Source organism: Empidonax traillii, unplaced genomic scaffold, assembly GCF_003031625.1.
Source record: "Empidonax traillii isolate 1590-97213 ecotype Southwest subspecies unplaced genomic scaffold, ASM303162v1 scaffold28:size2823434, whole genome shotgun sequence".
Lineage (NCBI taxonomy): Eukaryota > Metazoa > Chordata > Aves > Passeriformes > Tyrannidae > Empidonax > Empidonax traillii.
This window is the reverse complement of record NW_020955221.1, coordinates 2,514,978-2,541,745: the sequence shown is the minus strand read 5'-3', so window position 1 is coordinate 2,541,745 and position 26,768 is coordinate 2,514,978. Positions and strand designations below refer to the sequence as shown.

At 36.4% G+C, this 26,768-nt stretch overlaps 1 protein-coding gene across 2 annotated transcripts in view; it reads left to right on the top strand.

Annotated features, from left to right (window-relative positions):
• The window catches only part of CCDC171 (coiled-coil domain containing 171), a 145,720-nt gene that overhangs the window by 106,189 nt on the left and 12,763 nt on the right, over positions 1-26,768 (top strand). For both annotated transcript variants that reach the window (XM_027910163.1, XM_027910170.1), the window contains 2 exons: positions 410-541; positions 21,435-21,585. In XM_027910163.1, the coding sequence (XP_027765964.1) occupies positions 410-541; positions 21,435-21,585 (283 nt within the window). The remainder of the gene's footprint in view (positions 1-409; positions 542-21,434; positions 21,586-26,768) is intronic.

Genomic DNA, 26,768 nt, shown 5'->3' with positions numbered 1-26,768 from the left:
ATAGTAGACAGAACTCACATGCCAGCTTCTTGCTGTTGTGATTGCATGAACTTTTTAATTTCAGAGCTTGTGTTTGTTTCAGTTAGAAGTACAATTACTATTTTTTCTTACGAGGTTTTTACAGGAGACAGGTCTGTGAAATGTATATGCCAGCTGGACTAGTGAGCCCTTAGTGTCTCTTCTTCTCATTTCAGACCAGGGGAAGATGCTTTTTCTTCTTAACATTCTCTCCCAGCACTCTGAATTAGAGATTTATTTGCAACGAAAAATCAATTAGTCCTAAATTTATTCATGGATTTCAGGTCCAGCGATCAATGCAAGTCCACTCAGTGGGCTCAAGGGGACCCAGTTCATCCCAGTTAATGTGTCTGAAGGGGAATTACCATTGATGCTGTTTTTTTCCCTTTAGGTCAGAGATCAGGCCTTGCTGCCGTGTGCTGCGGCAGCCACGAATGACTTCACCCTGGAGCTACCCAAACTGCACCTAGAGACCTTTTCAGAGGAAGGGCTGAAGGGCAGGCCACAGGCTGCAGCATTTCAGGTTAGAGTCTAAAATAATCCTGATTCTTGTTTTCATTTTTGGCAACTGAGATAGAACAAGAAGCTAGACTTCTCTGAATGTGTCGAGAACAAAAAGCTTCAAAACTATTGTAGTCAACAGTTGAAAGAGAAATAATTTCCATTTATACTGTTGGATATGGTATTTCAGAGATGATGTGAACTTTTAATTTTGCAGTAATAGTGTTAAATAACTGTCAGGAATATGACCATGGCAAAATTCAAATGTAATATCACTCTATGCCCCCCCTCCTCCCTTTAATTTAAGAAAGACAAATTAAAAAAAGACCAAGATTCTTATGCTGCTACTTGGTCTGTATCAGATTTTTTTGTATTATAGCTTTAGAATTAACAGTTCTAATTTAAAATAAACTGCTGTTCGGAATACCTTAATATAGAAACTATTTTGTTGATGTAGGTTTGTAGATTCATGTTTCAAAAATATTAATTTTCATAGTAGGAAACAATGGGGGAAAAAAGAGAAATCAACTGAAAATGTACATATTTTCAGCTTTGAAAATTGATCCTGTGCAATGCCTCCTTATTGTTTTTAACTTTGTTATGTCTTCTTCCATACAAACTATACCTTAGTCTTTATAGCTGTACAGAATACATTGTTTTTAAAGGCAGAATATTTTGTTTTCCAAGTGAGAGAACAAAAGGCAGAGTGAGTACATAGTTCTTTCATTGTGCTCTTCTTTCTGAATCAGAGGAAAGGTAGTCAAGTGAAGCGCAAGGACAATGCAAGTATTACATTGTGTGTGTACTTTTCTGTAGTTTTTGAATTTATTTTAAGTATTCTATTCTAGATGTAGTATATTATTGCAGGAATAGGGTCACAAAATTAAACATTCAAGAAAGACAGATTCTAACTTGGAAATTTCTCATTGTTGCCCTCTTGAATGCATGCATTTTAATATGATAAAGATTTAAATTATGTGTTTCTCTAATAAAGGAATAATATGTAACACCTTCAGATTCCCCTGAACTTTAGTTAGCACAGCTGTACGTCTCTAACAAAGGGTAGGTTGCAAATGCTTCCCCAGTATCGTGATGATCACTTTTAAAGCTGTGCTAAAGGTTCCACAGGTGGCATCTTTTCAAAGAAATTTCATGGAAATCACCAGCTTTTAAATACTACTTTTCTAATTCAGTGGTAGCTGTTCAGTGATAGTTGCTGCTTTTTTTTTGTCCCATCCCAACCAACTTCTATTCCTTTTTGACCTTACAATGATGACAGAAGCATTTGCAAGACAGCCTGTTCCTTGTTTCTTTTTAAGAAGATGAAGAGAAACAGAAGTATAAAAAGTTGCGCTTCACATTTATACCACAGTGCTTGTGGTATAGCTATCACATAGCAATGTATGTGCTGGATAGCTCACTGGTGGTGCAGGGTTGTAAACCTACTTTTTGTTTGCCTGACAGCTTCAGTTACACTTGGTTACTCTGTGCCTACACAAACAGCACTAAAGGTTCAGTTTGTATCACTGTGAAGTTCCTTTTCTCCTTCCCTTTCTCCTTTTCCCTTTCCCTTCTTTTTCTTCCTCTTCTTTCCCTCCTCCTCTCTCTCTCCTTCTCCCCCTCTTCCTTTCCTGTCTCTGGTTACATAGTGCCTGTTTGATAACTTTCTAAGTACATTATAGAGATTTTATTATGAAATTTGCCTTTTATAGCTGGGACTCAGATAACTGATTTTAATTTCACTATATGTAAAACTTATTTGATTTTCATTTCACTGTATGTAAAACTATATTGTGGGCAATCCTCTAAACCTCAATGGGGTAAACAATACATTTATATGTTAGAAAAGAACATTTGTATGTTCAAATGCATCCTTGCAGGTTATCTTTCTTCTAAATTTTTCAGAAAGCAAGTGACTCTCAAAGATGTTTTGAATGAAATCCACTATCCTTAGTTTACCTCATGGGCTCAACAGCATTGGAGATCTTTATTTCTTGTCATGGGGAATATGGGAAGTCTTAGAATTTTTAAATTGCTGTTGTCTTTGTGTAAATGTTTCTTCTGAAAAATATACTTTCTTTATAATAGACAAGTGCAAAGGAAGTTAACATAATGAACCTAAGTTGCCTGACTATGAACTAAGCCGTCAGACTTTGGGGTTCTTCTGTGGCGTGCTTAATTAAATACCTTGTTTTCTAGCAAATGCATCCAACATTCAAAATACCATGAAGACTTACAGGGCTGATCAAACAAACACACAAATAAAGTCCCTGTCATTCCCAAATGAAATAACCATGTAAGAGGTGTGCTAAATAGTTTGTTTTACACTCTAGTTTAGACCTTTAGATAATGAAATTAAATGTTTCGTGCACAAAGTTTTATGTATCTTTTCCAAAGCTTGCACTTTTTGTAATGGCTCTTAAACTGCAAAATTATGCAGTAGGTTGAAATATTAAGTTATTCAACAACAATATCCTTGCACTGATTATCTTATAAAGTCCCATGCAAGTAGTGAAAGTATGACTTAATTTGTAGGTATTTTTTAAATTCTTGAGCTCTGCAACAGAATTACTGTAATAGTTTGAAAATGTCACTTCAAATTGTTAAGTAAAGAAAAAGTGGAGTATCTCAAAGAGTAAAATATCATTGTTATAGTTTGAAACACTCATCTGTATGTAATTGCTGTGAAAAATGTTATATCACAAAGTCATACTGTTTGTTGCTTAGTTAAGTTTGAACATGGAAAATTATAATATTGTTTTCAACAACTGAAACACTGGAACACAGGATTAAGATGTGGTGTTCTGATCATGCCTGAATGTTCCTACTGGAGTCAAAAAGTGGAACTGTATATGAAACCTCCAATGAATACAGGATATAGAGTTAAAAAAGCAACTAAAATGACATGGCATTGCTAATTCTAGTAGTCTTGCTTGGCCGATGACTGTTTAAATTAAACAGTAAAGATTATCAGCTTTTTATAAAATAGTAAATTCAATTGTGTTACAACTTTAGGAAGAGGATAACACTACTTACTAATCTTAACTCTCCCTTCTGAAAGAGTTTATTGGCTCACAGAAAGAGTGGTTCAGAAGATTCATTCTGAATTGTCTCAGATACTTTTACATCAAGTATGTAATTGACACTAATGCCAAGAGTTTTTACCTGAAAATAATGCATAAACCTCCCAAATAAATCATATAAGATTTAAATGTTTAAATAATTAAGCATCAGTATATTCTCACAGTGGGTTTCTTCTATTTGGAGATATAGACACAGAAGGGTAAGAACTGCTATGAAAGAAACTTCCTGAAGCAAATTTAGGTACCTCAGACACATATGTTAATGTTATGTTTTAAAGCAATTATAGTTGAATTATGCTAAAACACCTTCTAAATATTTATGAGCGTGATAAAACCTATCTGGAGACATGAGTCTAATTACTAGTTGAACACACAAAGGAAACTGGAAAGGGACTTGGAGGTGCAGGCTCATGCTAAACATGAGTCAGCAGTGTGCCCAGTTGGTTGAGAAGACCAATGGCATCCTGGCTTTTATCAGCAGGACTAGGGAAGGGAATTGTCCCCCTGCACTTGGCACCGGTGAAGCCATGCCTCGAATCCTGTGTTCATTTTTGGGCCTCTGGTGACAAGAAAGACATTGAGGTGCTGGAGTGTGTCCAGAGAAGGGCAGTGGAGCTGGTGAAGGGTCTGGAGATCAAGTCCTATGAGGAGCAGCTAAGGAAGCTGGGGGCTGTTTAGTGAAGAAAAGGCGGCTCATGGCAGACCTTATTACTCTCTACAAATACCTGAAAGGAGGTTGCAGCAAGGCAGGGCTTGGTCTTTTCTCCCAAACAACTAGCAACAATGGACAGTCCAGGGAAGTGGTGGAGTCACCATCCCTGAAAGCATTCAAGAAATGATGTTGCACTTAGTGCTATGGTTTAATTCATGTGGTGGTGTTGGGTCAAAGGTTGGATTTGATGATCTTGGAGGTAATTTTTAACCATAATGATTCTGTAATTCTGTAAGTCTCTCTTCCAGGTGGGTTTGAGATGGGTAAGTTTTCATTTTGTCTTGTCAGTCTGTCTCTGCCTCCCTCTGTTTTTGTCTCTCTCTGCCACATAGTCTCTCTCTGCCACAGGCCACGTGCTCTGCTGCCTGTCTTCATGTCCTTCCTGCAGATTCTCCATGACACATGTGCTCTCCTGGCTGAGTACTTGCTTGTTGCTGCGCACACATTGATGCACGGGCTCTTGCTCTTGCTCTCCCTCTTCCTGCTTGTCTGCTCTCTCTGCCCTACACGTTTGTGCTTTCCTTCTGTCAATCTCTGCCTGCTGCTCTGCCTTGGTCTCCTTCAATCTCTGTCCCTCTCTTCTGCTCCCTGTGCCCGTCTCTCCCTCTCTATCTTGCTTACTCTACGTCAGTCTCTCTGTCCTTCTTGTCCCTCCCTCCCACCTGCCCCATCTTGCTCCCTCTGTCACTGTCTTCAACATGTATCCATGTCTTCATGCAGTTTTAGAAAGTCCACATGGGATTCATATGTACTTCTTTGCCTTTCTTAGGTGTTTTGAGGTAATTTGGAATGAAAAGTGCAGTGATAACATAGATTAATACAGTCAAGTACTGAGGTATCTTCTGTGTTAGCATATAATCGTTAAAAATTTATGAAGAAGAAGGTTCTTACTGTTTATGCATTCATGCATGATTTAGTCGTGTATTATCTAATTGTATTGTAGGTCCACTTTTTCCAAATAATTCTACAAACAAAAATGTAGTTTTAGGAGCTTCCTAATTTGTATTTATTTTAACTTGTTTATTAATTTTAGATTTATGCTTGATAGATCAGAAGGTGAAAGGTATGCATAACTCTGCTGATAATTTTCCTCAAAATAATAAACACTTTCTCATTCCTGTGTTTGCTTGTCAATAAAAAAGTTGCTACCAAATTGAGGAAGCAAGTGATTTCAAAGGTAACATTATAATTCTGTCATCAGATTTTATCCTCTGCATAGGGCATGTCTTTCACACATAAATCAGTTCTGATATGAGGACTTAATGAGAAGAATTAATCATGGAGTAGCTGCTTAAAAATAGAGTTATTAGTGTTTTAAATCTTGTACTTCTGGTTTAGAGCCATTTGCTTTTTTTTAATGGCATGGCTATAAAAGGAAAAAAATTTTTTTTTTTCTTAATACTTCAGAAAGAAGAAACCCTTTTCAGAGTCTAGAAGATAGTGGAGCACGCACACACTTCTAGTGTTTTCCTTTTATTTACACCATTTCACCAGAGAAGGAATTATCCATTGTGTTATAGAGGCCAGAATGCTGCCTCCTCTGGAATTAGTTGCTGTTTCTTGTCAGGTAAAACTGGATCTTCGTTCTCCAGGAGTTCAACAGCAGCTTTCAACAGCAACTGGGCTGCCCTCCCATTCTTTTCTTCTCCTATCCTAATTAGCTAAGACTAATTTCTTAACTAGTGTCAAAATGTGCTACTTCTAAACTGACTCCGAGTGTGCCTTTCAATATACTGTTCAAAGAGAAAAGTGATTCGTTATTACTCTAATGCTACTTTACACTTCAACTTTGAGTTGAAATACTCATAAATAAGTAGATATTTTCAACTCGAGTGAGGTGACACCTCTTGCAACCCTAACCTTTTGCAAACTTCAATTTGTCAAAAATAAAGTTTGTACAAGACTGGAGAAACAATAATTAACAACTAAGTAAAATCTGAATAACCAGATTGAAGATGTAACACGAGGAATTGTAATTTAATCTCCTTGAATGTCTTTTGTCTCCAGATACCAACTGTATCATGCTGCTAAATATTTGGCAGCCATTTTAGCATAATTAACTTATAAATACTTTAAAACATACTATTGGTGTATATTAGCAAAATACTGTTTAAAACATAAAAAAATGAGACATCTTCTAAATGCCAGTGACTTTGGAAATTTGCCTTCTATAATTTGAATTTCACACCACTCTCCTTTCTGTGACTTAACTGTGTTCCTAACTTCCTTTCCTCTTCACAGCATTTGTGTTTGCAGTTTTTTCCTCCCTCTTCTCTATGGGCTTTTTGTTGTTCTCTCTCCTTTCTTCATTTCCCCCTCTTATCATTAACCTCTTTTCCTCACTTTCTCAGCCACCTTTGCACTTTTTGTTTCTTCCCTTGCCTTTCTTCATTCTAATAAATTAGTATGGATAATGTGAAGAACCTTCTCACAGGGCTTTGTAGTTAGCTGGTACATTGTTTGCACCCCAACCATGCTAATTAAGGCTTGGCCCTATGGGACCATAAATATCAAAGTCAGTATCTGTAATCACCAGCTAATCAATTACTGAAAGCTGTCTCTCTGTGCCTGTGACACTACTAACTCTTGTGCAGCCCTTTTCATAGGCACTATTAGTTTTGTAAAAACTTTTCACTAAGATGTAATGATGATTATCTTGAATGCCAAAGTTAGTATGTAATCATTTAACCTTCCAATAACCTTTCTTAATGGAAAATGTTCTTTCTTGACCCTGTCAAGCACTCATGTAGCTATCCACCTTTGTCCATTTAGAGTTTTTCATACATTTATGTGCGTTGTGTGTGTGTGATCTTTTAGGAATTATCTGTGCTGATATGCAAGAAAGCTCTATAAGAACTGTGTAAAATATGATCTTAATTCACTAAGTTTATTTGTTTAGTTTTGCTTCTGCTTGTAATCCTGGGAATTTTTTTCCCAGCTGGTTACCAGGTTGTTGCATCTTATAGCAGGAAGCATTTTTCTTATTTTCTGTTCACTGTTCTTTCATGAGAAAAATTACTCCAGAGTCATGGTGATCTCAATATGTACCCAAAGCTGCTTCAGTGAATAAGGGCAGACTCCTAAATACTATAATTACAAAAATAAAACATTGTTCAATCACAGAATATATCAAAAATAGTTTTCACAGCACCTTGTTTGTTAGGCAGATTTTTTTTACTTTAGAAATCCTTTCTTTCAGAACTGCACAGGTTCATCTGTGCGCAGTATCTTCAGAAAAGGAATAATTTTACCGGATAACAACTGCGTAACTTTGATGTGACTGCATTTTTTTACATAGTGTGCAGTTTATACCATTGTAACACTGACAAGTCCTTTCAGAAGCATAGGTGTTTAACTGTGGATAGTCGTGTGGGTTAAAAATTGAATTCATGAAGTGAATACTGTGAAAGATTAGGGATTGTCTGGAGTCCTTTTTTGTTTGTACTGGTTCTTTTAATTGCAGAAACTAAGAAGAAATACTGAGCAGTAGAAGTTAAGAAGGCAGTAGACTTTATTACTTAAATAATTAGGTAGCAAAAATAGAATCAGACTATTTTCTATTCTTAATTATATTTAAAATAAAAAAAACAAGCTTTGAATGCTGAAGCTGTTTTTTTTTTTTTGCTTAACTGCTTAGTAGTCTGTTATTATAAAACATGTCTATCTCTTTGTTATTCTTACCAATAGATTACAGAGTAAGAAAAAATTATTAAATATTGCAATATATTAGTGCAAGAATGTTGTAATGGAATTGAGAGACATTTCTGCCAAGATATTGCATTTGGTGGGCCATGTAGTTAAAGACCTGAGAAAGGAGGGGTTAGCTACAACTTGAGAGAGTTTATTATGGCTTAGTGATTTGCTGATTGATTTCGTTTGCTGTCAGTTAAGGCTCTCTTAATGTCAGCTTTCTTTGCATAATGCCTTGAAATAAAGACTGATGAAGATTTTTTAGATTGATGCCACTTACATAAACTGACCCTGATTTGCCCTTCTGCAAGACAATATAAGTGACAGCAGTTAGGAGAAAATATAGCAATGAATATGCAACTTAAGGATTAAGACAAACACTAAATCTTTCAGAATATAAAACTAGGCATAAAAACCCCAGGCTGTTCTGTTATTTCCCCAGTTGTCATGTATTGAAGAAATAGACTGGGATAGCATCCCAAGTGGTGTACTGCTGAAGTGAAATTTGAAGAGGACAAGTTTTGAAAGAATTAAAAGTTAACCTGTTTTTTTTTTACTGAATTCTACCAATTTGACCTTTTTTTTTTTTTTTTAGAGAGTGTGGGTGGCGGGAAGAGTTGTGGCTCGCAATTCATATATGCTATTACCTGCAAATTTTATTTTTTACATTGTTATTTTTCAGGAATCATAGCAAACTACTTTGAAGCTGTTGTCTTGATTTTTCAATAAGTGAATTGATTGATTGTTTACTGACATGTGTTGCTAGTACCTTAAGATCACAAATACCAACATTATATTGGACTGTGAAAAGCACAGATTCTTAGGTTTCATATGGTCTCTTCCTATAGGTGTTCTAGGACTAACATGCTATAAGTAGGGCACTCAAATTAATTTAATTTGCCATTGCTGTACCCAATTCCTTTATAATGTTTTAGAAGTCTCTCTTCATTATGGTCTCTTCCCTCATTTTGGTCTCTTCCTGTTAGAAGCAAAAAGGTGGTAAGAAATTAGAGTATGAGAAGAAAATAGAGGGTCCTGGAAGGTGCTGTAAGTAATGGAAATTTCATGAATGTGGAACTGTTTTGTAAATCTGAATAACAGGGATACACAGCCTGTCTCTTGGCATGTTTACCTGAAAAGATTGGATGTTTCATGGCTTTTAAAAAGATAATATTCATGGAAGGACCAAAACTGTTTATCCTCCTGGAACCTTGCTAGAACTTAAGTTACTATGGATTGCTTCAACATCATGATCTTTTTTGATAGAAGTACAGTTCTAAAGAAAAGGTCAGGAGAGAACAGTCACCCATTCCCCCAGTGGGGCAAACTTAAAAAGTCCTTTTTATACCTGAAGACTATATTTAGTTCTGATTTCTCTCTGTACAGGGGAAGATTGTTTGTTCTTTTCCAGTACCAGCCCCCAACTGGTGGGTTCCCCTCTTCCTGATTGTATAATAATTGACAAATACTACAGGTAGAGATTAAAGACAAGGCATCATGTTACTGACACAGTGTATAGTGCCAGACTTTCCCTCAATCCAATTTCTTAATCTTAAATGAAGATTACATATTGAAGTTTAAATTCTTAAGTTTTTACACACGCTTGCAAAGACCACACGATTGAGTTTTGAGCAGAGACTCTCCTACATGTCAAAATGTGATGTTTGTCTGTACCTTGGCAAAGGTCACTATCCTAGATGCCTGATTTGTTCTGCATTTATTCCACAAGAGACTTGCTGCAAATTTTACTCCTTTGGGAAATAGACCGTGGGACTGAGTAAACATTTAATGCCTAGAGAGCACAAAAAGTAGCAGCAAATGTGGTTGCCCCTCCTTAAAAACAGGTTGGACAGGGGAATAAAAAAAAAAAGAAACTGGGCTAAAATGTCTCCAGTCTCCACCATTTTTGTTTATGGACCTTCTGAAACAAAATTAGTATTTTTGTCTTCAGCACCCATTTATTGTCCCATTGCTTTTTGAACCCATGTAAAGGCAAGCATTCACATGACTTGTAGAAAAGATTTTTGCAGCTTAACTACACACTTTCTGAAAAACTATTTTTTATGTTTATTTTGAAAATAGCTTCTGCTATTTCATTTAATGTTAATATTGTTAATGTTAATAAATATTCCCAGTTTACCCTATTTATACTAGTCATGTTTTAGCATTGATTGTCACCTCACATTCTTGGACACTCCATCAGAAATTGTTTCTTTTCAGGTTGCTTTCCTCATTTCTGAACTACAAGAAGGTGAAAACAGTAGAAATCATCTATAGTTTCTAGAATTCTTGAGCTGCAGAAGTGATTTCTCTGTTAGAAACATTCAGAGGCACAATTACTCATAAATGACCTAACTGCAGGTAGTGGTCCAGCTCTGAAAAATGGATTATGAAGTAGTAACTAATTAACATAAGAAGTAGTTTAAAAAATTGTATCCTCTTGAGTGTTTGTAAGTTAGGGTAGCCTAGGATTCTTGGATAAGGACCAACTGCTTTTGTTGATCCACCATTAAGGACACCACTCAAGTACGTGCTATTGCAATGCTTGCATTCATTACCAAATTTGGTAAAAATAAAAAGACTAGGAAGGGCTTTCTCAGTCTCATTACAATAGCCTATGATATGGGATGTTTTACTTTTGATCTTATTGATGAAAAATACTTTATGTTTTCTAGGCAAACTCATCTCATGAGTGCCTATCCTCCTTAGTTTTCTTCTTTCACTGTTACTGTAAGCATCCAGTTCCATTAACAGAATTCAGAAAGTTACTCTGTATCATAGGCTTCTAAGAAATTAGATCTAATTGTTGACTGTTGGCCAGACCAGGAACTGGACCACAACAGCCGGTTCCTTACTTGCCAGGCTCCCAACCTAATAATTTGAATCATATTCTGCAATCTCACTATAAATTTCCATTTAATGGAAAGTCAATTGGTGCATTTTATAGAATCATAGAATCAGCTGGGTTGGAAAAGACCTCTGAGGTCATCGAGTTCAACCCTTGATCCAGCACCACCGTGGTTATGAGACCATGGCACTCAGTGCCACATCCAGTCCCTTCTTAAAAACCTACAGGGATGGAGAATCCACCACTTCCCTGGGCAACCTGTTCCAATGCCTGATGACTCTTTCTATAAAGAATTTCTTCCTAATCCAAACCTCTCCTGGCAGAACTTAAGACCATGCCCTCTTGTCTGAAGACAAAGTTGAAAATCAATGTCTTCGAAAATACTATCTAGAAAGGCTTATCTGGTAGCAACACATCTTTGAATTCTTGGTCTGAATGAGGACAACCAGAGGTCTTCCATCAGAACAGTTAGTTCTTCTTTAGTTAAGGAAACTTCTCAGTCTGACCATTCATGAGGCTCTCTGGCTCTCATGCTCCAAGGCCAAAGACTTTCACTGTTGGGACCAAAGACTCTTCGCAGCGGGTGGCTCAGTAAACCCATGGGTGCTGCACTTGACTCCTCACACACACCACATTCAGTCAGACCAGGTTTCCTTACAGGTTCAACCCCATGTTTCCCTTAGCAGTGTCTCAGATGTCTTGTTCCCTGAAGTCATTCATTCCTGGCACAGTAACAGAAACAGCTCCAGCTGGGTACCTCCAATGAGGATCTCCAGTGAAGGAACCCCTGGGCATTCATACTCTCACAGTCTCCCTGCATGTGAGTCTTGCTCACTCTTCTAAGTACTCAGCTCCTGTCCCCCTCTCTGTGTCCATCCACCTCTCTGACAGTCACCAGTCTTCGTGTCTTTTATTACTCTGAAGGTTGGCAATTTCCAGCTTCTGCTGTGTCTCTCAGTGTCCATTCAACCTGGCTAGGTGTCTCCTGTTCTCATGCCCTTTGTTATCCCAAAGTTTGGCAGTTTACAGTGTCTTGTCTCAGACTCCCACCAGAGCTCCATCTGTCTCTCCATTTGCAGTTTGTAAGCTAATCTACCTGGACCAGATGTATTCCTTAAGACTTTCAAGCTGTTCCAAGTGAACACCATTCTTACTTAGCTTGTTGACCTCTTGCACAGAAGAGGCCAGACTTCAGTATAGTGCAGTCTCACTCATCCACCAACTTATAGCATATATTGCTTGAGATTTATACCTTTCTGAGCTGAGCTAATATGACATTTTATATGACTAATGCCAAAAAGGCAAACAAACAGAATCAAATTTTCCCAGCAAGGGTTTTCTTCAGCTGTACTTCCATTTAACATCCTGCTTTGCAGAGGCTGCTGAGCTTTTTGGACTGGAAGTCAGCTTGAAGAAAACAGAAGTTTTATATCAGCCTGCACCTCAGGAAGTCTCCCATCATCCCCATATCACCATTGGTGAAACAGAGCTCAAATCAGTCCAGCAGTCTAATTACCTGGGAAGCATCGTCTCCTCAGATGGTAAGATTGATGCAGAAATAGACAACAGGTTAGCAAAGGCGTACAGAGCTTTTGGTAAACTCCATAAAAGAGTGTGGCAAAACAAACACCTGAAGAAAAGTACTAAGATCAGTGTTTACAGAGTCATCGTACTGTCTACTCTTTTGTATGGGTCTGAATCATGGGTCATTTACCACCACCACTTGCATCTCTTAGAACGCTTCCATCAGCGCTGCCTCCGTACAATCCTAAACATCCACTGGACTGACCATGTGACCAACACGTCTGTCCTTGAACAGGCAGCAGTCCCGAGCATCGAGGCCATGCTGCTGAGAACACAGCTGCGCTGGGCAGGGCACGTCTCCAGGATGCAGGACCATCGCCTCCCTAAGATCGTGCTTTATGGGGAACTTGCCACTGGCTGCCGCAAGAGAGGAGGCCTGAAGAGGAGATACAAGGACTGCCTGAAACAATCCCTCAGCCTTGGCCATATTGATCACCACCATTGGTCTACCCTGGCCTCCAATCGGGAGGCCTGGAGACACACCATCTATAACACTGCTGCTGCTTTTGAGAACACACGCAGGATCACTCTCGAGGAGAAAAGACAACGCAGAAAGAATCGCGTGTTGTCGATATCACCTGGGGAGTCTTTCTGCTGTGCCTTCTGCAACCGGACTTGTCTATCTCGCATTGGCCTTTTTAGCCATCAGCGCGCTTGTAGCAAGTGTGGGTAGAGCCCCTCTCAAATCTTCATTCGCGAAGCCTAGCCATGATGATGACATCCATTTAGTAGAACTTAATGTTCAGAGATGGTAGGGATTATTTTATTTGCTATTATTGTTACTCAGATTATGATGGGTAAAAGCAAACTTTGAGAAGAAAATATTTTATTTATATAATACTAAGTTTTAAGGATAGCAAATTGTCAAGCTCAGTGATGGTGCCAATTTTGTCAGACATTGCCAGTATTCTCCAGATTTTGCTTTGTAAAGAGGGATGCTAATGTGTATGCTCATTGTGAGGGTTAGTAGTAGGTGTACCATGTTCTTTAAATTTTCTTTGACTCCTCAAATTTTGGAACAAGAGCTGTTGTTACTGAAATTTCTAATAAAACATTTTCATATCATAAACTAGATCTTGAAAGCAAGTCTGATTGAAAATCTAGCTGTTTGCATGTTGTTGGGGTTCTTTTTAGTAAAAATTTTGTTAAAGTTTAAGAATGTCTGAAGCAAACTAGTTGCTCACTAACATCTGAGTTTAGGCAGAATGAAGGGAGGACACCTGTCCATTCTATATGTGGCAGCGAACATTATATTAAAGGTGTGAGGAATGCAATTCAGCCTTTCTTGATCATTATGTTCTCTACAAGAACAGAGACTAGTGCTTTTTTCCTGTGCTGGCATCATGAATCTATGCATATAACTGGAGTTTTGTGAGAAGCCGAAGTGAAAAAATTAATTTGCTATCCAACCTAATAGTTTAGAATTTCCTTGCAGAACTACAAAATGTTGCTATATGTAGGATGAAATATCTATGATGACTTAAATTGCAGTGCTTCCACGAGCATTCATAAGAAAAGCAAAGGAAATTAAGTAGCTGTTTCACAAAACTTTGCACTGTTTCCTAACCCCTAGGCTCATTGGACTTGGGCATTCATCTAAAGTCTGATACGAAGATTAGGACTCAGTAATGAGTGTTTATGTATGAGCTACACAATCGCAGTTGTCATATTGACTAAATCTGCCTAAAGGGGCCTTTGTCTCTTCTAGTAAATGGCAATTAGAGCATACACTATCCTCAGCTTTTTTCATGGAAACTACAAAGTGGACACATTTCCATATATGCAAAAACTTTTATCTACTTCAATTTAAAAATGTTTTAATTTACAATTGAAAAGCTGTTTCTTGTGGCCAAAAAAGAATAATCTGTATCACTTCATAGCTCTAGTCAAAATACTCAAGGAAATTTCTATACTGAGCCCAGATTTTGTGGAGTGATCATATTCTCTTGGAGTCAGCAGCAGACTTTTTCTACAGTGGTTACAACTAAGTATTTTTCATGAGTAAAGCATATTTCTTTGCTAAGAGTAATTGAAAGTGGTCTTAGTTAAGAGAGCACTTTTCAAAACCAATGAAAAACCACTATTTTAATTCTGAGTAAGCTACTATGTTGGCAAATAGTTGAGTTAGTTACTTGCACTGGATAGTTTGTGGACAGCATTTCAAAGAACAGAAGTTTTTCAGATTTCACATTTACTTTCCATGTGAAGTTGCTTCAGATTTTTCTACTTAGTAACTTGATAGATTAATACCTGATTCTCTTCCCTCCTTATACTGTTCTCCTACACATGCACTTATAACTAGTTAATAGATTTTAGACTTAGTGTTTAGGTAGCATTTATTTATAAAAATTGTTCTGCCTATATAGGATATCTTATCATATGTAGGAGCTCCTTAAAATAAGAAAGAATATGCTTTTTAAAATTTATTTTACTTCCATGAATGTGGTTGTGGAAAACAGAATTCTGTACTTCAGCTTTTGTACATCTTTTCCGGTTCCAAGATGTCACTTCAGTAGGCCAAAAGCAACATCATCAAGATTCAGACAACTTGTACTTTCACTTGACATTTGACCTGAATTTTGATGAGGTTTTACTTTATTCTTTCTCCTTAAGACTAAACTTGTGATGGGGAACTGCCATGTTTTACAGTAAAGGTGCATCCTTGACTTTTCTGTAGTGACTACTGCTCTTTGGTTCCTCTCATCAGTGGTAATATATTATGCTCAGACTAAGTAGATTTTCATGCTCACAGTTGAGGCACTTTAATGTGGACTTTACAGTGTTTTCAGTGACTACCTGTCTCTGTTTCATCCCTGTCTAGAATGTACACTGCAAAAGAAGTTGTAGGCAGGATACCAGCCTGAAACTTCTTTCAGTTTATGTTTCTTTCTCACTAAAATAATTTTCTTGAAAAATTCCCTCCCTGACAAACTGAAATGTTCTTTTTGAATCAAGATTGTGTAAGAAGATGGGAAGAGGTACAACGTAATGGTAACATTTTCCCCGTAGGTGTAGCTTAAACTACAAGTTCTTCAGGGCAGTGATTGATTCTCCTTTACATTTTGTATGCAACTTTGCTTGATCTAGTGCAAGTGACAGGGACAATGGTCTTTGCATGTAAATATTATTGGCCTATAAAAACTTGCATTTCCTTAATTTTGTTATGTGGTAATTTTCTTGCACGGTCCACAGATATCTCTGAGTAGTCAAGGCTGCAGGTAGGTCCTTTGCTATGAAATTCTAAGGATGCTTTTCTACCTCGTCATACCAACAAATACATTTGTTCTAATTTATCAGTTTCTGAGAGATAGATATGATTTTAGAAAATCTTACACTTTGTAATAATTTTCATGGCAATTGTTGTTATGCCCATCTGCTGTGGTTTCCATTAGAAGCACTTTCCCTTCCATCGCTGTCAACTTCAATGCTCCCTTTTCAGTTTTCTTGTAGGAAGTCATGTCATTACCTCTTGCAGAGAATCTAGACTTTTATTTAGAGCTTCACTCCCTTGGGCTATCCTCTGAGACCTACAGGGTAAAGTAATTGTTATTGAAGTGAAGGGGATAGAATTGGGTACTGCGTGTGGCACTGAGTCAGCTTTCGTTGGGGAAAAAAAAAGTTGTAAGAAAACTGACCTGCTTTTTGGCACATTTAAATTGTGCATGCCACGCTTGAATGGAACTGAACAAAATGTTTAGTGTTGAAATGAGATACAAGGAGAATAGATCATTAAAGAAGTGCCAAACAGCTGCAAAAGTGCAATTTTGCTGAATGCTGTTTCCCTTGAGGTTTTTTTCCTGATGCCTGAGAAGCTGCTGTATTTGTATCCACTGATGCCACCAGACATTTTGGACTATAGGTCAAGGCGGCCAGGATGGATTTTCAAATGCTAAAATGTATAGGGGAAATTAATTTTATCCTTTCTTCTCCAAACATAGCTCTCTTAAATCCATAATAAGTATCCTGAAATCTTATTCATGAAAGCAAAAACTCATTACTGTATCTTTTGTTTTCTGGACTCATTTTAATGAACCTTATTTATGACAGTTTGAAGCAAGGCATTAATGACAGCTATGCAGAACTCCAGCCAAATTCTGTACCATAAATGAAATTCTCAGTCTTTTCAGATTCTCATGTAAGCAGTTTGTTTTGCTAGAGTTAATCTTTTATTCTTCTGAAGTTCATTCGTTATTACTTATCTTGTTCTTTTTTATCTTTTGTATATGTAGGCCTGGGGTATTTTACTACCTGCTAACACTGTTTATAGTTGAAGAATTTCCTAAAGGGAGAACCAAACAGTCAAATGTGAATTTCAACTTTTTTTTGTACTTTTTTAGTTTCTTTTTCCAAAGTGGCTTGTCTTGTTATTCTGACTGCTGCATCTGATCTTACAAAGTCAATGTTTATATTGTCAGGATGTAAGTCTTTTTGACACCCTTTAATAAGCATAATTTCAGCATAGGGTCTCCTTTCTTTAGTTTTGTTCCTTCCAAAGACAAGTTGTGGTTCTGTGATAACCAAGCAGGCCCAAGAAGATTCTGAGTTCAAGTTATAACATGGCTATAAAAATAAAGAAACTGATTCTTAATAACTTGTTATTTTATTTGTAACTTTGGAGGAGTCTAAAACTCTAAATGGAAATTTTTATTCTCTACCACTTGTAACTCATAATCCAAATAATTTCTTTTTTAACTATGTTCTCAATAGTGAGACATGGAGGACAACATTTACATTCTTTTTATTTTGAATTTAAAAGGTCATTTTTGTAATGTATAATAAATACATTAAAACACTGATGAGAGGTTTGCTAATTTGCATATGCTGATGATCTATGTATTTCTTGTCATATATTTCTACTATAACTTAATTGAGAACAACTGACATTGAATGAGCATGACCTTTGAATTTCATAAATTAATTTTTTAAAAGATTGATATTCTTTTCGTGTTTCCAATTTCTTGAAGATTGTTATGCGATTTGTCAATATTAGCCATTTTCCCCTTTAAATAAAATACCTGTAAAGATTGAGGCCTTTCAGTCTTGTAAATTTGGAGCCAGTAATACACACAGAAGCTGTTTTACAGCATCTACAGCACTGTGCTCCTGAAAGTTACTGGTTCTAGAAATGGTGTAAAGAACTAGGCAATGACTGGTTATTGAAAAGTACACAGAAGGAATGTTAGAAAAAATGAGTTTTACATGTCTCCTGGAGAACTGTCCTAAGCTTAAGCATTCTAAGTCCTTTTAAAAATTAATCTGGAGGAAGAAAGCATAGCTTAAAGATCCCTACTTTGCTGGTCTGTAGTTTATAAAAGCATCAGCTTAGTTTGTTTTATTTTTACTCCCAATTTTTGTTTCTCAGCTTTACCAATATGTAGCCTAAGCCAGAAAATTTTCATGCTGTCCTCATATTACAGATGATACATCTTTGAACAGGTTGTAAGGCCCTTTTTCTACTCAGAATATTCAGAGGCCCTTTTTCTAATTGAATAAAGGTATAAAATTTAAAATACTTTGTTCCTTTGTGATATGAATAGCGCTTAATTGATTTTTTCAAAATTTTCTGACTTTGTACTTTAAGATGGTTAGAGCGCTTTTAGGGATTTTCTAGATGAAGATACTGTTTTAAATGTTTAAATAGCTGTAAAAAAAACGATCCTTGGAAGTACTTAGGCTTAAAATAATTTGTCCATTGACAGTTAGATTTGAAAATGGAACTTGGGCATTATTGCAAATTGTGTGTCTAGTCCATCATCTTCATCGTAAAAGCATCCTTTTTCCATGCCAATGTTATGAATATATTTTTAGCTTGTGAGTTGCAGCCAGTTATGTGGAAAGTCATGCATCTGTTTTCATGAAGTCTGCCTGTATCTTGTTGGAGCATGGGTCTCCTCTCACATTAAAAGCACTTTTGTCACTGGAAACACTCCTGCCATTTGCTTCTGCCATATCAGTGCACATTATGTAGAATGTTAAATAATAGTGAGGTTCTCTATAAAATAAAACATTGTGTGGAGTAAAAGGAAAGGAAAGAGGTCACAGAAAAAAAACATTTAGCATCTGATTATTTCCTCTTTTTGTGTTGATTAACGTGGAGTAATTGCTTACAATTTGTGCTCCTAGAGTTTACAGTCCTATGTAATTTTCAACCATTAACTTGCATTGTGTTCTATCCTTAGGATGACTTTTAATCACTGAATTAGGTTGAAATTGGAAGGGACCTCTGGAGGCCATCTGGTCCAAGCCCCTTGCACAAGCAGTGCCAGTAATGTTCAAAATTAGTATTCTGCAACTCCACTGTTTCTGTGGCCTCCTTCGTTAAATCTTCTCCCCACTAACTTTCCTGTAACACTTGTCTGCCTGAAAATGTTAAACTTTTGAAGTAGTCTTAGTTGCAATAATACTAGTTCCTATAATGTTTGGGATCACTACATCTGGCCTTTCTAAACAGAATTGATTTTCTGTTGTGTATTTTTGAAATATTTTCATTTGTAATGGAAGATAATTTTTTATTGTTTTATGTTCAGTTCCCTGTTTGCATGTCATAGTATTGCCAACACATTCAAAACCAGAAGTGCTCACTAAAATGCAGATCCTGAAGATGTATATGCATGTCAAATTTTCTGTTATAAAAATTATTCAGGAGGGTTGCTGAAGCATCTTATTGTTGTGTATAAGCAAAAGCTATACATATATCTTATTTCTAAGCATACGTAAAACGAAAAGAAAACATTCCTCAGCAGGAAAGAGAAAAAATGTCTGCAGAACTAGATTTGCCTTCCAGGAGATTCTGTCAACTGATTTTCTAGATCATAGAACAGTTTGCAGAGGTGCAGATATTTTGGTGTCTGTAATATTCAAATAGGGATTAAATTAAAATTCTGAACTGCTTTAGAGATGCATTTAATCATTAGGTGACATCTTGTAATTTGCAAGTGGCCAAGATGTCTGCCCATTCCCTGTGTATCCAGCTTTCTAATAAGTGGAACTTTTGTATGACATAAAACAGATAGGTCACTCAATTTGTGAATGACATGAGTTATGTAAAACATTCATGCCTTCCAATGGCACATCTGAAACTCCAATGTATTTACCTTTCTCCATGTCATTTAGAATAAATGTTTTGCACACTCATTATCATGGATTCCATGCTACCCACTCGAAGACCCAAAAATATTGTTTGCTCTAACCTGTTCCTGAGCAAGAGAAATCTAAACTGACCCTGTCTCTTTGGTAGGGATCTGGGATGTATTGGAATGAGTGTGTACCTACGCATGCATGAATGCTACCTTCCACACTGGTAATGAATCATTAGCTGCTGCTAAGTCGCTTCTTTCTGGACTAAAAAGAAATCTAGAACTTTTAAAAAATAGAATTGCTGTGCTGAAAATAAAAGCTCATTAATACATTTTTCCTAGACTGAAAATTTTCAAACTTATTTAACAAGAAAACAAATTAAATAGCTGAGTAGATCAGCAAGGAATTAGAAAACACTATTTCAAATAACTGCATGGACTTAGAATGGCTGTGGATGATGCTGTATAGGTTAGTGGGTTCACTAGCTTTGTAGTAGTAGAGGGAAATGGAAGAAAGGTGAGGAAACATCTCTATACATTCCAGTTCAGTGACACCTTTAAATATCATGTGTGAAGTAATCAAAGAAACACATAAGATTTTTTTCTGTGAGATTTGAGACACAACTTGTTATGATGCAATGGTATAATCCTTGTTTATGAGTCACAGGCCCAGTCCATAGACTTCTTTCAACATGCGTCTAATTTTTAACATGTGGTCAGTTGCCATATGAAGACTCTCAGACATTTTTATATAGAGTGTGAGATATATCCAAATTCTTGCTTTGTATTGTTTTTGAAGAGCTGCAGCATTTTAGTCACGTTGAATGTGGAATGAAAAATTTTAAAGCAGGATCAGAGCTGACGGTGGCAGACTGACAGAGCTATGTGAATACACTTTTAGGACTAGCACCATAGTATTTAAAACATTTTGGGTATTATTTCTGATGAGAAAAATTATGGTGATGTTAATTTGCCACTGCTGTTTTCTACACACCACAATAAAATAACTTTATTGATTCCAGCAATGTTAACTTCTATTCTGAAAAGCAGTATTGTATTTGAGAACAAAGAAAGGAAAACAGTAAAAATCTTTGTGAGTGCCCGTTTGGGATACAATGTTTATTTTTGTCTGTACCACAGTCAGATATTCAAAAAGTCTATCTCATATTATCTGTATTATGTTCTTACAGTAGAACTCGTTACAGGTAATTTCAAAGGGGAAAACCAAGCTTATGAAATGTGATTAACCAGTTGTAAAGAAGACCAATAATCTCAACAGTGTTAGATTATTTAGGGTAGATATAAAGTTACCAGTAATGTCAAATCATTTGTACTCTCTTGTGCTGCTAACTGTATTATCAGTCTGATCAATATTACAGGATTGGGACATTCTTCTACTATATACATGAAAAGAATTATATTTTCCCAGTTGTACTGTAATGATATTATTTACCTTCAGATGTCTATAGGTTTACCATGTTTCTTTTGTTTCTACCAAATTAATTTTCTTAACATGAAGTGGGAGGACTTATTCTGAAAGCGTGAAAATTTACCTGAAATTGTGTAGTGATTCTTTGTAAACAAATTGAACATGCACTGAGTCTTGTAGTTAAATAAAATGAAAAATTGTGTCAACTCTTCAGTACAGGACTGCATGACTTAAAACAGCTTATCAAGACACCTTCTAATTAGGATGCACAGTCATTTGCTTGTTCTCAATGCTATTAATATTTCAGATTTTAGAAGGAATACCATGTTAGACTTTTATTTAAGTCCTGAGACCAAAGCTTTCCCTGGCTTACAACTTTTGTTTGATTTCTCCAATTAAAAAAAATTAGGTCTTCTGTAATGAATTTTGATGTATGCTTTTGGCATTTAAGTATTGTTTGCCTGGCACTGATGATTTATTTTACTTTCTAAAGGCTGTGATTCAAAGTTTCATGGAAGTCTACCAACTTGCAGTTTCCAGAGTTGAAACATTAGTGAGAGAAACAGAATCTCTACAGCTTCATACTGCAGCTCCAAAGTCCAGGCTCCAAACAACATGTCTTCATGAAGGTGTCCTTACAAATGGTAAGTCTGCTTTACAATTAATTTTGTCATTTGGATGTGGTTTCTTAGCCAGCATTTCTCTTCATGCTGCATAGTTTCTATTGGGAAATACAATAACATTTATCTGTAAACATATTAGAACAATAAAATTAGTGTCAACTGAATTTTTTTTTCAGAAGAGAAAGGGATGGTGCTAGTTAACACAGGGATTATTTTTACTACTTTGTCTTCTACAAGGACCTGTTCATTGCTGCTGTTGCTGGAAAAGTAGACATTGTGATTGCTTTAGCTTTGGCACTACAGTAAATAGCTGAACTTTGGACCTGAAGAATGTAACCATCTAGAGATGTAGCATGGTCAAGTGGAATGTTATTAACTGTTCATGTAAACAAAATGTTTATTAGGAGATTTGGATTTTAGTGCTTCTCACAAAAGTTGCAAAGGTTAAAATCCAGTTTCAGGAATAATTCAGAAATATTGTTGCCCACAAAGGTACTTGGATTTGTTTAAGGCTAATAAGGTGATTCTTCAGATCTGAGATCTCTCTCTAGGGGAATTACTGAATGCAGATTTATTTGTCTCAGAGAGGCAGGAGGCCAGACACATGAACTGGTATAAACATGTAGCCAAGGATCTCTAGAATGAGACACTGTAGGATGTGCAACTTGCATACACTTGATCTATTTGTTCTCCATTTCTTCTTACTTTTTCACAGAGGACAAAGGAGAAAGATTTGGAGTTTGTTTTTTTGGTGGTTTGTGGGGGTTTTTTTTTGGTTGTTGTTGTCCTTATCTTCTTTTTTCTTCTTTTAGTCTTATGTAGCAAAGGACCATAAAGAAAATGAAGACTGTCTTTCTTTTTGAAACAGAAGATATGTAGGAAGAGAATTGTCACTAAAGCAAATTTCATAAACACGCTGTGACTTTGGCTTTGGCTTTGGTTGTCTCCAACAGAATTACATTACTTTCTTACCCAGCTTCTAACAGCTGGGAAATTATTGTGAATAGAAACTATATTAATCGGTGATGAATTTCAGTTTTAACATCTTGAGGTGATAATTGTTGAATGAAAACTTGGACTCTTTTGATGTTTTCCCTTATATTTGTGTATGTCCTGTTGAGCTTGCGGCCAGTGTAATTTTGGGCTGCTCCTTTGTCTGTTATGATTGTTTTTGTTGTTTAAATCAAGATGACCACTTGTGTAGCAAGACTGGGAAGTCTGCTGAACTTGCATAAAGGTTTGCTTTCATTTGGATTGAGAGAGCTTTTAGCAAAGATGTTGCTAGTCCTGACTATGAAGGGCTATCCAGCCGCTTGTTATGTGACAATGAAAACAAACACCTTGCCTTCCCCAGCACTCCAAAGCTTGTGATTAAAGGCAATGCTTTTTAAGTAATTCGTGTCTGCCTGCAGTGTCCATATAAAGATGATACTATTTGTGTTGAAGGGATATATCAGCCCTCTGGGAGAACAATAGTTTTTCTTTTAGATGCCGTTTAATTTGAATGTAAGCATAAGCATTAGTAGGAAATGTTTTAAAATTTTAATGTAAAGGCAAAAAAAATTCAGAATGAGTCTGTCAGGTTGCTATGAAACAAATATATGTGATTATGCTATATTTTGTATATTTGGGGTTTCTGTAAAGCTTTTCCCTAATATCTGTACAAGTTGTTTTAAGCATGACTTTTAATAACTTCAACATCATAGCTTTGTGGAGTGACTTATATTTTAATGTTTCAGTTGATACTGTTCTGTTCTGATTTTGGGAAAGAAGTTCTGCTCTAAATATCTGTATTAAAATAGAACAGATTTTGTTTTTTGGATACTTTAAATGAAAGGGAGTGATGACTTGAGTATGTGTTTGGTTTCAAAATTAGACAGTCTTTGTTGGTTTTAATTCACTAAGTTCTCTCATATATCCATTGCAGACAAAACTTTTCATATATGAGACAAACTTGGACTGTATTATTTTCACTCCTTCATATGGCATATGCTTGTGTTTTTTGAACAGTAATCTGTTGCTCAGTGCTGAAATATATTTTTGAAGTCTTCCTGTTATGTATCATGTGTGGACTCTGCCTTATAGGACAGGGTTTTATCTCACCATGTTGTAGCTGTTTCTTGATGTCTTCTATGCTGGTTGCATAAGGATCTTGCCCTCCCAACTGTCCATTGTTTGCAAGTTTGGACCATTCCTCAGTATTAATCTTTTCCATATTTGGAAGGTATTGCTTTCCTAATTGACCTTTTCCGACGAAATTTCATAACTATGTCACCTTTCTTTCTATTCACACTGTTTCTGCCCTCTTCTGTTGCTTCGGGTTTTGCTGATAATTGTAAAAACAAAACTGATGCCATAGGGCAACATCAGTGATTCTAACTCATCTTTTATCTAAGACTCTGAATTGACATCTCCATCCTCCAGTCTGCTCCTAGTCCAAGCACTTTCCTATTAGTCAATAGTGTTTAGATTATGAGATTGATATGTGTGGTCATGCTAATGCCAACAGAGAGGAACGGAAGGGATATGATTATGGTGGACAGAGGTCAGATGAACACTGAGAACACTGCTTATAGAGAAGAGAATTATTATGTGGGGAGAAGTTAAGTCAATATGTCTCTGTACTCTTCATTAGTGTGCAGCTATCTGTCTGTCATACTCATCTCTGGTGATTCTTCTTCTGTGTAATTTTTGTTCTTGCAACTCTCTAAAACTCAGTATGGCTGAAAAGCAGTTCAGGTTCTTTTCTTTTTTTTCCCTTTTCTTTTCTGTTGTTCCCTATCCCTGTATCTCTCTTGGTTGGGGGGGGGGTTTCCTGGTTGCTTTTTTTTCTAAGACTTCTGTTTGTTTTTTTTTTAATTTACCAAATTCCTAATAAATTTTCCTTACATTTTTAAAATGTCCTTATGTGTGTGTGTTATACAACTATTAGCATTTTGTAATGGTCTTTCTTGCCTACTTTTTGTTCAGCCACATCCAGTAATATGAACATCGTGAATGGACCATGCTTCAAGGTTCCCTGTTAAATGAACACTTGACAGTTCTGAATTCTAACCAGTACTGAATTCTGCTGCTTTTATTAATTTTAATTCTTCTTCAGATACATTAGTTTATTACTATACTTGCACATTCATTCAGAGGTGCAGTAATAAGTAGACCTTGAACTAAGAGCTTTTCAGTGCTCTATTGTGCATTAGTACAGTCATAAGCAATTATTTTGTGGGTGCTGTGGGGTAACATGTGTCATCATATTTAGTCATATGGCAAGCATGTGAATCCATGCTGCCCAAAGGTTCATTGCTGCAAGCACAGTGTTGCAGGGCATGGATGCAGTGACATTGTTTTTCCCCCATGCAGTTTGTTTCCTTGTCACCATTTCATCTGTGTTTATAGCTAAGACCTGCATCTAACAGGCATACATTGTCCTAAAGTTAGAATTATGAAGATGGAACTGGAGAGAAAGACAACATTTGCTTTTCCACTTCCTGTATAGGAGAAAGGCACTCACTCCATCGGTGTTATGTTAAATGTCAGAGGGTGTCTTTCATGGGCCAGAGCCGTATCTCTTATGTAGCTGGGAGAATGCTTCCCAGATGTTGCAAGAAGGAGATAGGTCTTTGATGAAAACTCTCCTTAGCTTTTTCACTCCCCTCATGCTAGCCTTATGCACAGTTAAACTTGTTTTGTGGAAGATTTGGAGATACTTATTCTTAACTTTGCAAAAAGTCATTAGACTTGTTATTTTACCCTCTTTCTTGATGTGATTTCCTGGAAATAGTCTAGGACAGAATTCAGTAAATATGGGCCTCAAATACTGTTATACTACAAGTACTGCTCAGTACTGTTAAATACCAGTATGTGGTTTAGTTGCTGTGAAACATGTGAATGTTCCTAAAGTGATAGTAAGTAAAGAAAATTCTGACAGGTCTACAAGGAAAATTTCTCAACTATTGAGGTGGTCACAGACATGAAAGTATGGAGATATCAGATGGGGAAAAGTAGAAAACTCTATTCATAGGAGTTAATAAGCTTGAAGTCTCTATAAGATTGAATCCACCAAGGAGTAATATCTTCCAGAAACTATGATTTTACTGAAATATTTGCATTTCTTGCATGATTTTAAGCAGTTGGGCATCACTTGACAGCCTTATTCCACAGTCAAGGAACGCAGATATCCTAATGCAAATGCTCACCTGGTCGTGTGATGTTGCTCACACAAGTAATAGTTGTAACCAAAGAGTATAAATAATGTAGTTTAAAATAATAATAATATAAACCCAATATTATAAATCACATTATGTAACTTAGGGCAGGGTGTTCAAAACCAGTTACAGCAATCCAACATCACATTTGCTGTTTTGTAAAGAATACTTCCTTCTCTACGCAAAAATTTCTTGATACTCAATATTCTAGGTATGTGAACTTTAAACTTGTCAGACTGTTGTAACATATTTGAAAATTACAGTAATTTGATTAAAATGTTGCCTATAAGGCAAAAGGTTCAGTTAATAGAATCCACATGTAATTAAAGTGCAGAACCAAATGTAATCAGACTCCAGTGACTGGTGCCTTCATATTGATAGTTTTACAATGGCCTCTGGGGTTGAAAGTTTATGTTAAAGTTACGAATGTAGCTGTGCTTCAGAGAAGGAGCAAGACAGTTTAGCTGTTGAAAGAGGTATGACAATGTCCCAAAGTGATAGTCACACTAAAAAAGTAGTTGATAGTCTGTATTTTAGGGGTGTCTTCCACTTGGCAGGTGGAAGAAGCACAAGACTGCTGGAGTGTACTAGTCAGAGAATTGCTTTCTGCAGCAGCACTGCTAAGTAAACATTCCCGAATGGGGGATCTTGCTGTGAGCAAGTAATGGTGTATTTTTTTTTAAATAATATAGTTACTTGATTTGTGTGAATTCATGTTTGAATCATCTGAAAGTTATAGACAAAACACTATGTACCAAGCCACAAAAGAAGTTTAAAAAAAATTTCCTGAACTTAAAAAAAAATAAAAATATTTTCTCTGGACAGTTTTAAGACTCGACATCCTGTGTTAGAGTTCTCTAATCATCACCAGCACAATTTACAATCAGAACACACAGAGAGCCAGTTCAGACCAGCTCATCTGTTGACTTTGGCAGAAGCCCTTAATCTCACTGTGTGCAGCTGCCACTTGAGAGCTGGGGACTCGGCAGAGAGCCGAAGGAG